Raw genomic sequence first — 12,942 nt, 5'->3', positions numbered from 1 at the left:
TCAAGATTTTTTTTTTTTTTTCTTTTTTTTTTTTTTTTTCTTTTTTTTTTTTTTCACAAAATTGTCATATTAGAAGGTTATTTCTCACACACAGCATATGCATACAACAAATGACACCCCAAAACACATTCTGCTATTACTCCCGAGTATGGCGATACCACATGTGTGAGACTTTTACACAGCGTGACCACATACAGAGGCCCAACATGCAGGGAGCACCTCCAGGCGTTCTGGAGAACCCAGGCCAATTCTGACATTTCTCTCCTACATGTAAAAATCATCATTTATTTGCTAGAAAATTACATAGAACCCCTAAACATTATATAGATTTTTTTAGCAAAGACCCTAGAGAATACAATGGCGGTTGTTGCAACTTTTTATCTCACACGGTATTTGCGCAGCAATTTTTCGAACGCGTTTTTTGGGGAAAAAAACAGTTTTGTGCTTAAAAAAAAAACAAAACAGTAAAGTTAGCCCAATGTTTTTGCATAATGTGAAAGATGAAGTTACGCCGAGTAAATAGATACCTAACATGTCACCCTGCAAAATTGCACACGCTCGTGGAATGGTGCCAAACGTCGCTACTTAAAAATCTCCATAGGTGACGCTTTAAAATTTTTTACTGGTTACATGTTTTGAGTCACAGAGGAGGTCTAGGGCCAAAATTATTGCTCTCGCTCCAACGTTCGCAGTGATACCTCATATGTGTGGTTTGAACACTGTTTTCATATGTGGGCGGGACTTACGTAAGTGTTCGCTTCTGCATGTGAGCACACGGACAGGGGCGCTTTAAAATTTTTTTTTTTTTTTTTTTTTTTTTTGTTTATTTTACTTTATTTTAGTTTGACACTTTTTTCCCCCAAAAAAATTTTTTGATCACTTTTATTTCTATTACAAGGAATGTAAACATCCTTGTAATAGGAATATGGCATGACAGGTCCTCTTTTACAGTGAGATATGGGGTCAATAAGACCCCACATCTCACCTCTAGGCTGGGAAGCCTGAAAAAAAACAAAAAAAAAACGATCTTGGCTTCGATCTAGCGGTGAGTCAGTAGAAGCACCGGAGGGTGGCGGGAAGGGGGGGGCGTCCCCTCTCGCCTCCCATAAGAACGATCAAGCAGTGGAACAGCTGCTATGATCATTCTTATGGTGTAGGAAATCGCCGGCTGAAAAAGCTGATATCTGAATGATGCCTGTAGCTGCAACCATCATTCAGATATCCCCGCTCAAAGTCAAGGACGTCATATGACTGTGGGCGGGAACTGGTAAAAATTGCAGGGTAGTGCCGGGTATATTGCAGGGTAGTGCCGGGTATATTGCAGGGTAGTGCCGGGTATATTGCAGGGTAGTGCCGGGTATATTGCAGGGTAGTGCCGGGTATATTGCAGGGTAGTGCCGGGTATATTGCAGGGTAGTGCCGGGTATATTGCAGGGTAGTGCCGGGTATATTGCAGAGTAGTGCCGGGTATATTGCAGAGTAGTGCCGGGTGTATTGCAGAGTAGTGCCGGGTGTATTGCAGAGTAGTGCCGGGTGTATTGCAGAGTAGTGCCGGGTGTATTGCAGAGTAGTGCCGGGTGTATTGCAGAGTAGTGCCGGGTGTATTGCAGAGTAGTGCCGGGTGTATTGCAGAGTAGTGCCGGGTGTATTGCAGAGTAGTGCCGGGTGTATTGCAGAGTAGTGCCGGGTGTATTGCAGAGTAGTGCCGGGTGTATTGCAGAGTAGTGCCGGGTGTATTGCAGAGTAGTGCCGGGTGTATTGCAGAGTAGTGCCGGGTGTATTGCAGAGTAGTGCCGGGTGTATTGCAGGCTATTATGCAGGCTATTGCAGGCTATTATGCAGGGATGGCTGAGCATGGAGGGATGGATGGATGTGACAGCAATTGTCACTGAGCACCGCTGTGGGCACTACACATGCAGCCCACAGCGGTGCTGCCATCCGATCCCTCCCCCTCTCCTCTCACACTGTACCGATCGGTACACAGAGGGGAGGGATGAACCGGCGTCATGACATGACGCCGGTCTGTTGACATGTGATCGCTCCGTCATTTGACGGAGCGATCACATGGTAAACGGCCGCGATTAGCGGCCGTTCACCGTGATTCGCCGGGTCCTATGGACCCAGCGGTCACGGAAGTTCTCGGGTGCGCGCCCCAGGGGGCGCGCGAGAGCAGTATTCTGGGAGGACGTCCATGGACGTCCACCCAGAACTAGCCGACCGCGCTGCAGACGTCTTTCGACTATGGCCCGGTCGGCAAGTGGTTAATATTATTATGCCCCCCCCCGTTAGAAACTTTATTTAAGGGTTATGCTTCCTGTACATAATATAGGGAGTCCAAACTTCCCGATACTTATCTTCTTGCTCTCACAATGTCATGGTAAGATTTTCCATTTGTTGGATATCCGTTGGTCTACCAATCCATAGTAATTTATTTGGAGCTACCGTGCTTTTCCAGAGGGCCGGCATACAAGCTTTTGCTGCCGTGGGCAGATGCCTTTTTAAAAGGGAGTTTTTGTATTTTTCAATAGCTAATGGGATATCATGCAGCAAAAAAGCTGCCGGATTTTCTCCAAGTGACACATCTGTAATTTCTTTAACTATTTCAGACACCATCTTCCAAAATTCCCAAAATATGTGTAACATGGTGCCCTCTGCACCCTGGCAACGCCAGCATAGATTCGATATTTGTGGAAATATCTGATTCAATACTTCCGGGGGTTCTATACCACCTAGTCAAAATTTTATACCCCCCCCCCCCCCCCCTTCTTGGTATCTGGTTGCCACTGACTCCTTGTGCGTAAACATAAAGATCTTATTTTTCTGTGTCTCAGAGAAAGTAACCCCCAGGTCCCTCTCCCATGCTTGTATGAAGGCCAGTTCTTGTGGGGCTTCTAGCTCAGTCAACCTAGATGAGAATGAATGTCTCAGTGGTTCACCCTTTAGGCATATCTGTTTAAACCTAGATGGTGTACCTACCACCAGCACTCGTTGCATAATTGATCGAAGGAAGGCATTAAGCTGTATTCGCCTAAATGGGTCAAGGTCATCCGAGAACACTCGTTCAATCTCCCCCCTTAGTCATCACATGGTTGTTAATTGAGAAATCTATGATCCTGCTAATTCTCCATCGCTTTAAATCCCTGAAACCCTGGTCTGAGGCCTGGCTCAAAAATCGGGGTACCCAGGATTCGTATCATGGGACTTGGATGTGTCAACATCTTAGTTTTCTTAAATATCTTTTTGATGGACTGGAGCATGGCACCCTCAGTGGGGTGTCGTCTCGCCACCTGTGGTATCTCTACATCCAAGAGCCATGCTATCCCTTCCAAGGGTATATCGCTCGTTGCTTGTTCCATGTGTATCCATGGCTTTTCCTTTTTGGAGTACTCACCAATCCACTACCCGTGCTAGATGTGATGCTTCATAGTAACCTACCGGATCTGGGAATCTCACCCCTCCTCTCTCCTTTGGTAAGGTCAGACTATATCTCTACGTATTCTCGCTGTTTTGCCCGCCCATATAAACCTTGCAAATCTTGATCTCAAGTCCCTCAGAAACCCCGAGGGGAGCTTTTATAGGTAGGGTCTGGAACAGGTATAGCAATCTCGGCATTGCATTCATTTTGATGATATTAATTCTACCAAACCACGTGAAGACCTCTTTATCCCACCGCTGAAAATCTAGTTTAATCTGTCGTACCAGTGGGGCAAAATTAAGTTTGAACACTCGATTAAGCTTGTTCGGTATTTTAGTCCCTAAATAGCATATGTGGGAGTCTGTCCATCTAAAAGCAAAATGATCAGAAAGCTGATGTTGCAGTGCAGTATTCATTTCCACACCCATCACTTCCGATTTACTATAGTTTACCTTGAAATTGGATATCCCCCATATATGCGTAACTCCGATAACAAGGATGGTAACAATACAACTGGAGAGGTTATAAAGAATAGCAGATCATCCGCATACACGGCCAATTCATATTGGTCATGCTGGTCCGCATTGTTTTTAAAAAGGGTTCTAGTGTAAGAATAAATATGATAGGCGAGAGTGGACATCCCTGCCGCGTTCCGTTACTTATAGAGAATGGTTCAGACGTTATATCATTTATCTTCACCCTTGCTTTAGGTCAAGAATACAAACTTGTAATCCAGTTCTGCATCCCACTTCTCAATCATATATGCTGTAATGTGGCTCTCAGGAATGTCCAGTCTACCCTATCAAATGCTTTTTCTGCATCCGGATATAAGCACTAGGGGTTTTTGATAATATTGAGATCTATGGCATTTAGAACCCTTTGCGTATTTTCTCTATCAGGGGTAAACCCCACTTGGTCCTGGTGTACTAAGGAGGGCATGTATGTCAGTTATCTATTAGCGAGTATTTTCGTAAGGATCTTGAGGTCTTCATTTAGCAAAGAAATTGGACGATAACTAGCACATTGGCCTGGATCCTTTTCCTCCTTAGGGATTACTGTTTTATATGGGCCATTAATGTCTCCACGGGCATCGTTTGCCCATCACGTATCGAGTTAAAGGAGGCTAGAAATTTTGGTGCCAGTTTTTCAGAGAAAGTCTTTTAATAAAGCAAGGTTTACCCATCGGGGGGCCTGGGGCCTTACCTGGTTTCAACGAGGTTTAAGGGCTTCTGAAAATTCTTCTATTGTAATTGGACCATCTATGTCTTCTGCTCCTTCTTCAGGCAACTTAGGCATTCCTGAAGCCAATATATATATATTTTTTTGCCAACTCCCCTCTATTAAATGTCCTCAAGGTGGGCAGCTGACCCTCTATCTATCTGATAGAGGTTGGCATAATAATCTCTAAATGCCTTCGCAATTACCTGTGAGGAGCTAACTAAACTATCTCCCTGGGTTTTAATAAGATCAATATGATTCCGTGCTCTCGTCTCTCTGGACGCATTTGCTAGCATCCTGCTAGGCTTATTTCCGTATTCATAGTATGCTCGCCTGCACCGGGTTAGCTTAGCTTTTGCTTTATCCATTAATAGATTTAATTCATCCCGTAAGCCTGAGAGTTTCTCCTCAGTCTGTTGTGCGTGAGAATTCTTGTGTGCCAATTCGAGTACACTTATTTCTCCAAGCAGGGTGTCCAGCTTCGCGCCCAGAGAGCGTTTCCTATGTGCTCCTAAAGATCTAAGGATTCCTCTGATATAACATATATGCACTTCCCATCTGCATAATGAGGTTGTTTCCTCTGATTCATTGATTATAAAGAAGGATTCCAATTCCTGAGCTTTCTGATTCTCATACTCTGGTTCATTCAGGAGTGTCTCATTCATCTTGGAGTACTGAGGACATATTTGATTGTGCATTGTAGCAAAGTGTTCATTTTATCCTAGTGCACACTTAACACAGGGTTATGTGATAAATTATACAGGTGCATTTTTTATTTTGTAATTTTACTGGGGGTTGTGTTGCGTTAACAGCCCTTTAAAAAATAAATAAATTGTAAAACCTTCCCATTGTGGCATTAAGGCAGTCTAATCTCTAGCTGTTGGATGTGTCGGCAAGTAAAATGTATCTATAGGTCAGCAGCGCTTCCTTTCAGTTCCTTCTCATGTTAACTGTTGATCTTTTGAGAAAATAGGAAAGAGTAATTTGCCGAGTCACAAACACTAAAACCGTTTAAACAGTCTTTCTTTCCTCAAACTTGCCAATGTTTTTCTATTTTCAGCTTTACCAGCAAGGTCGACTGTGTCAGCTTGGAAGTGAATTCTGTGAGTTAGAAGTCTTTGCCAAAGTGCTGCGTGCATTAGATAAAAGGTGAGAAATGTATAACATATTAAAAAATGCATTACTATTTTAAGCTGTGTTCATATAGAAGTCAGCGCTCCACCTCCCCTATGCCACTTTAAAGCCTAAGTTTAGGTAAAAAAAAATGTGCTGATATTTATTTAAAAAAAAAAAAAAAAAAAAAAAAAGGGTTATTACTTTAATGCTGAGTTTCCCTTTTGCAGGTACCTGCTGTAAGGCTTAATGTACACGGGATGTTTATTACAACCTCTCCTGAACGATTTAACTTGATAGATAGTAACCCACGTTTAAAACGTCTGTTTTGCCACGTTTGTATGCATATTTTATTTTTTTTCAAAATGGCCAAAAATGAAAAACGCCTGTAAACAAAACGTGGCTACAGCTAGTGGAAATGTGAAGTACTCTTTCAACCTTTCCATTGCCAAGCTCATTGACCCTCTAATTCAACCATATGAGGAAAATAATTTCAGTGTGTTAGATCATGAGCAGTGCTGTCACCAGCCATCTTTCTTACTCCAGTCTAGCTGTGTTACACCATGCGACTTAATGTGCGTCTTGGCCATTTCCTCATTTAAAGTACATCCCATTTTCTAAATTGTATTTCAAATTTGCATAGAAAAGCCTTAAAGTGGTGGTAAAGCTAGTTTGTCATGATCACACAATCCCCTCTGTTGGATAACATTATGTCCCACTATATGTGCTTTATAAAAAAAACAATGCCGATTTGTACCTTATTTCATTGCACCCTTCGGCGCTCACATGACTGCTCTCCTGTCCCCTACCAGTCTAATAACTACAGCGGGAGGGACCGAGAGCTCCTGCTGACATCAGCTGGGAGGGGCTCTGAAATAAGGTAAAAATCAGCATATTTTTTATAAAGCTCATACAGTGGGCACATAACATCTAACAGAGGAGATTGTATGAATATAACAGTTATTCTAGCAGCAGGAAGGGGTGGGAAGCAGAATGGCACTGACAGGCAGGGAGGAAGGTGGGTGGGGGAGAGGACAGAGGAGAGACGGCAGATGAAGGAGATACGTAAACTGACCACTGTATCAGGGGGCCAGCAGCCGTGATGAACGTGGTAAGTTTACAAGGGGGAGGTCAGAACTAGGCAGGATCAGCCAGGTATTTTAGATTCTAAAAGGGGCCAAATTACACAGCAAAAGCACTGTGTTGTTGTTGTTGTTTATGCTTTAACCACTTAAGGACCGGAAGGATTTGCACCCTTAATGACCAGAGTACTTTTTATAATTTGGCGTTGCGCTGCTTTAACTGGTAATTGCGTGGTCATGCAGTGCTATACCCAAACAAAATTTGCGTCCTTTTTTTCCACCGCAAATAGAGCTTTCTTTTGGTGGTATTTGATCACCTCCTGGGATTTTTATTTTTTGCCATCTAAACAAAAAGACTGAACATTTTGAAGAAAAAATATATTTTCTACTTTTTGTTATTAAAATAAATATCCAATAAACTCAATTTTAGTCATATTTTAGGCTAAAATGTATTCAGCCACATGTATTGGGTAAAAAAAAAAAAAAATCAATAAGCGTATATTTATTGGTTAGTGCAAACTATGGTATATTTTCTGTAATTTTACACAGCTTTTAGTTTGTGACTGTCTATCTCATTTCTTGAGGTGCTAAAATGGCAGGGCAGTACAAATCCCCTCAAATGACCCCATTTTGGAAAGTGGACACCCCAAGGAAATTGCTGAGAGGCATGTTGAGCCCATTGAATATTTTCTTTTTGTCACAAGTGATTGAAAAATGGCAAAAAAAAGTTGTCACTGAAATGTTTTATTGCTCACGCATGCCATGGGCATAGGTGGAATTACACCCCAAAATACATTCTGCTGCTTCTGAGTACAGGGATACCACATGTGTGAGACTTTTTGGCAGTCTAGCCGCATACAGGACCCTGAAAACCAAGCACCACCTTCAGGTTTTCTAGAGGCGGGGGGGGGATGTTCCCTCCCACTGCTTGTAAAAGCAGTCTAGCGGCTAATTGGTCACCCCTCCACTCGTGCCCCCAAGCTCTGGCATATATGCTCTTCTTCCCTCACCCCCTTTTTTTTTTTTCCCCACTTTTTTATTTTGACTGTAAACGTTCCAGATTGGGGTCTCTCAAAACGTGATGGCCATATCATCTTTCGAGACCCTGTGTATGTGTGCTCTAGGACTGTGCAGTGCCATACCCTACACTAATACTCCACTAGTGTGTGGTAGCGACTGATCCATTCACTGATGGAGTGACAATAATAGCAGATGTCATGCCTATATCCGTGTTTTTTGCAGACACAACATCTTCTTTGGGGTGCTCTTTGTGCAGGAGTACCATGGAGGACTTCTGGGAAGTGCCTCTCATGAAGCCGGCTAGCTGCATTTGCATTGGGAAGTTGGGCCACAGCACCGTCTGGAAACAGAAGGTCTGTGATCTCTTCTTGGAATTTTAGGAAGGATCCAGTTTGTCCTGTCGCTTTGTATAGCACCTAAGCGTTCAGCAGAGCCAATTGGAATAAGTATACAGATGCTTTTTTATACCAGCGTCTGGCCTTACGGGCAGCTAAGTATGGCGCCATCACCTGGTCGTTGCCGTCCACCCCTCCCATGTTAAGGTTGTATTCGTGGACACAGGGGCTTCACAACACCAGTTGCTGTTGGAATTTCCACTGTCGTATCTGCGTGAAGGGAGGACAGAACGAAAACCTTCCATGTGTCCCTCCACTTCACTGATAGTTAATTATTACACTTCAAGCAGGCTCTTTTCCCCCTCATCTAAGTTGGGAATCTACAAGCCGTTGGGGGAAGCCCTGGCGATTAGATCGGTGCCACATACGCCAATTCCACAATCAAAAAGGTGACTAAAGTGGCACGCTTGTGTAATAGTACAAGTGGTACCCCTTTCCGAATAAGAATGACGCTATGTCTCAAACAATCTTGCTAGCACTCCCTATGTAGTCTGGGCAGTTGGAGGGGCTCCACGTGACAGTCTTTTCCCTCGTAAACCATAAAACTATATGTATAGCCTGTTGCCCTGTCACAGAGCTTAAACAACTTGACCCCATATCTGGCACGCTTGCTGGGGAGATACTGTTTGAAAGACAATCGGCCAGCAAATTTAACGCAGAAAACTTTAACAAGGCTCCAAACTGTTGGCTGAAGTGGTTTACGAGGGACCGAATTTTATGGAGCTGATCATATTCAGGGTCACCCTGAGGACGACAGAGTTAATTGTCGTTGAAATGCATGAACTGCAACATCTGCCTATATTGCCTCCTGGTCATGGAAGCAGAGAACACGGGTATATGGTGAATAGGGTCAGTGGACCAATATGACCGCAATGCACTCCTTTTTTTTTTTTTTTTTTTTTTGTGCTCATGAAGAGGGATGGGCCCAGAAAGGCTTTAAATTTGGAAACCGTAATAGGTTTCCATTCTCTGGCAAGGGTCAACTGGGGATTAGCCGTGATAAGTTGACCAGCATACAAACTGATGACAATAGATCTATTTCCACCTGAATTCCGGTTGGCCAGTGAATGGAGGTAGTACAGGTGCTGCAGAAGTGGTGGGCTCCCAATTAAGATTGTCATATGCAGCGGGAAGGGCACTATGGGCCTGTGTACGAACTCTTGGTGGCTGCGGGAGACTACTTGTGCTAGCCACCACACCAGCTTGAACTGCACTTGTGGGACTCGCCATGTCACCAAGTGATATTGCAGTGCTGGTTGACTACGACGTGGATGTACTAGGCCACTGGTGCTTGCCAGTTCACCAGAAGGCTGAGCGGCACTAGTACTGGCTCTCTGCTCCATACGAGAGCCCTGTGGTTCTTGAACCTCAACAACAGAACAGGGTTGGGTATGTCTGACGATGGAGTAGTGGTCCCTGCTATCTGTCAGGGTGCTGCTGCTCTCTACTGGTTCGCATACTGACCCTGAATCTGACAGTGACGTGGCTCCCTCTTAGCTCTCATCTGTTATGCTCAGCAATGTGTAGGCCTCTTTACTAGTGTTCCACCGTCTGGACATCTTGGCCTCTAAATTTACTGGTACAACTAGTGCGATTTAGGGCAAAAGAGCACCTGGTTGTTTGCAGGGATCAGGCCTGACTCTGCGAACACTGCATTTATTTTGTTTTGTAAGTGACGGTGATTGATTTGATCCTGCACTTGGGTGGGCTGGGCAGAGGGGCTAAATGCAGGTGCTAATGCCGCATTTTTGGGAACACATATGCTACTGGGGACGCTAATAGCTAGTCCAGTTTTGTTAAAGTCAAAGATCTTGATCCGTTCAGACACTATACTAGTAAGGGAGGTGTATCGTGTGGGTGTTAACACTACTGGCACTAATCTGATGCTGCCTGGGTTTGATGCTGAAACCTGTACTGCGGGGGCGATCAGGGGGTTAAACCTTTATTTGGTAATATATGGAGGATACCCTGACGCTATAAAAACTTGACTGTGACAGTAACTGGCTACCTAGCGTCACCCGTGACACTAATACGGCGATCAGAAAAGAGATCAGTACACTATATTAGTGACACTGGTGACGGGATGAAAGGGTTAACTGGGGGGGTTATCAAGGTGTTGAACCTTTATTGGGGTGTTAATGGGGTGGGTACTCTAGACCTACCTGGGCCTACTACTCACTGCCTTAACGCGGATTAGTGTCACCAGTACAGTGATCAGTGAAAAATCTGAAAACTGCACTTGGTGACACAGTAACGGAGTGAAGGGGTTAACTGTGTGTGTGTGTGTGTGTGTGTGTGTGTGTGGGGGGGGGGTGTGATAGGGGGGTGAGAGGTGTGCCTACGTGTACTATTAGTGTAGTGTTGGTGCAACTTGCTGTTAGATGTACTCTCTCCGGAACAGAACAGGGTTCCACAAGGGGAGGTGACATCACTTCTTCGCCTGCCTGTGTTTAACATTACAAAGGCAGAGGAAGCATTTTGCTCACTAGAACCGATAACCAGGTCCAGGCCAGAAATCATTGGCGTAAGCCTCGAGACTGATCGGTTATGAAGCGAATCCGATCGCCGCACGTGCCCAACTTACAATGACAGCAATTTGCCCAGGAGAGCCAACCTGCTGCAGTACAACTGCGGTGGCTGGTCCATAACTGGTTAAAGGAACAGGATCAATTAATTTTTTATTTTTATTTTTTTCTCTTTCGTTCATCGACACACAGTGTTCCATTATTCAGAACCATGGGGTTATACCGCCCCCTACAGGAGTAGGACACTAGACCGAAAAAGACTTGGCTACACCTATGGGCAGTTCTAGGTGGTATACACCCCCCCCCCCTCTCTGCTATAGGCCTTCAGTTTTTTTTTTTTTCTGCCTAGTCAGGATCTAGTTCCCTGCTGGTATTTCTAGTCCTGGGAATTTTTTTTTTTTTTCTCTTTTCCTGGATATTTCTCTGAGATCTACAATCCGCTGCCGGGCTGGACACTAAGATCCAGTGATCTCCCCAGTCTGGCCAGCAAGCACGTGCAGACCGCAGCTATGCTCTAGGTCAGACGGGACATGGCCCCACTGGACAAAGGCTGGCCCTGCGAGTTAAACATCTTGCGAGGTCGCATATGACCGGTCTTGGCTTGAGTCGCAGAGTTCCTCATGGCCGACAGCCCCCCCCCCCCCACTTCAGTGGCGAGGGGATCTGTCTGGCAGCGTTACCCACAGACTTCGCTGGATAGGTAAATACGGGGCCCCTCCTCTCACCTCCTGGATGTGTTGTGGGACGCGGGTACTCCCTGGGTGGTCGGTTCCTTCGGGGTTCTCCAACCCCCTCCGTCCCTTCCTTCCTGGGGTGAGGCCCAGGCTTCCCCCCCCCCCCCTCCACCCTCTGGGTTGCTACTGGGGGAGGGGGGTTGTATCCCTTGGGCCCATCTGCAATGGTTGAGACAAGGAGGAGGGTGCCTGCGGCGCCCCTCTCATAATTTAAGTTGCAGCTTTGCAGCCTACCGACCGGGGGCTGCCACTTTTCCGTTTTTTGGGTTTCCGCCCTCTGGTTAGCGAATTGGTCCTGTTGCGGCAGATGGCCAAAAATTTAGGCCATGGCTTTTGCAGCCTCTAGGCCTTGTGGCCTCTCCCCTACCAGAAGGGAGGCACTGTGGGGGCTCTAAGGGCGATCTTGTTTTGGGGGTCCTTTTAGGTGGGCCCTGCTCCTGGCACCTTGCGGGGCCTCGGTCGACATCCCCCGTGCGGGGCCTCGGGGGGGGGGGTGTCTCAGTTGGTGGCCGCCCCCCCCCCCCCCCCGAGTGGGGTTTTTTTTTTTTTTTTTGTGGTGGCGCTTAAGCATATAGCCTAGTAAATGGCACCCCCTACCTCCCCTACCTCCTCTCTCGAAGTTGAGTTGGTGGCCACGCTCCCTGTCAGGGAGTGAGGAATATTCCTACGCAACTGCAGTGGTGCTCGAAAAGGCACTGTTGTTGCACTTATTACATCTGTGCAGGAACCTTTCAAGATGGGAGATGCAGCCGTGGCTGTGGTGGAGCGCTGGTTCCCCTTTGGCACCCATAAACCGTCCTACGCGGCGAAAGCGTTCCTTTCTCCCTCTTATTTTGCCAAATTTGTCCATGAAGACTGGGAGTGTCCAAAGTGCCCTTTGTGCTTCTGAAACTGCTTACTGTGAGGTACCCTCCACCAGTAGTGGAGCCCCTTCTCTAGGCTGTGCTCAAGGCAACCATGATTTCAATAGAGGAATCTCAAGCGTCTAAAGATCCAGCTGACATATCTAGAGGTAGAGGGGGAGTAGAATCCCCCTGCCTTTGCTGCATTGGCGGACTTGTTGGTCTAGGCATTGCAGCTTGTCTGCTATGCCTCTTGGGCACAGTTCTCCTGGTTGCTGAGCTCCCTATTTTAGCAGTGGTGCTTAGACATGTATTGTGGGGACTACCCTGGATGACATCATTACGCGTCTTGAATTGATTTTGTCTGGTTACAAGATGGTTTTCTGGACTCCTCTTTTTTTTTTTTTTTTTTTTTTTTTATGCTTCCAGTGTGCGTCTGTTGCCGGACCGTTTGCTGTTCTCCTCGTGGGGCTGTGCGAGCCCTGTTGCTTCAGAGTGTCACTGTCCCGGTTACCGTGTCAAGAACAGTTTCGGGGATTTTATTCAAACCTGTTCACAGTCCAAAAGATGGAGGGCATGGTACGTCCAGATCTGGACC

At 45.8% G+C, this 12,942-nt stretch overlaps 1 protein-coding gene across 1 annotated transcript in view; it reads left to right on the top strand.

The window, feature by feature from the left end:
* APPBP2 (amyloid beta precursor protein binding protein 2) overlaps positions 1-12,942 on the top strand; it is a 104,036-nt gene that overhangs the window by 19,725 nt on the left and 71,369 nt on the right. The window contains exon 2 of the mRNA XM_073615248.1: positions 5,694-5,782. Within this exon, the coding sequence (XP_073471349.1) occupies positions 5,694-5,782 (89 nt within the window). The remainder of the gene's footprint in view (positions 1-5,693; positions 5,783-12,942) is intronic.

The sequence above is a fragment of the Aquarana catesbeiana genome, linkage group LG02 (genome assembly GCF_042186555.1).
Source record: "Aquarana catesbeiana isolate 2022-GZ linkage group LG02, ASM4218655v1, whole genome shotgun sequence".
Lineage (NCBI taxonomy): Eukaryota > Metazoa > Chordata > Amphibia > Anura > Ranidae > Aquarana > Aquarana catesbeiana.
This window is presented reverse-complemented; position numbering and strand designations above follow the sequence as displayed.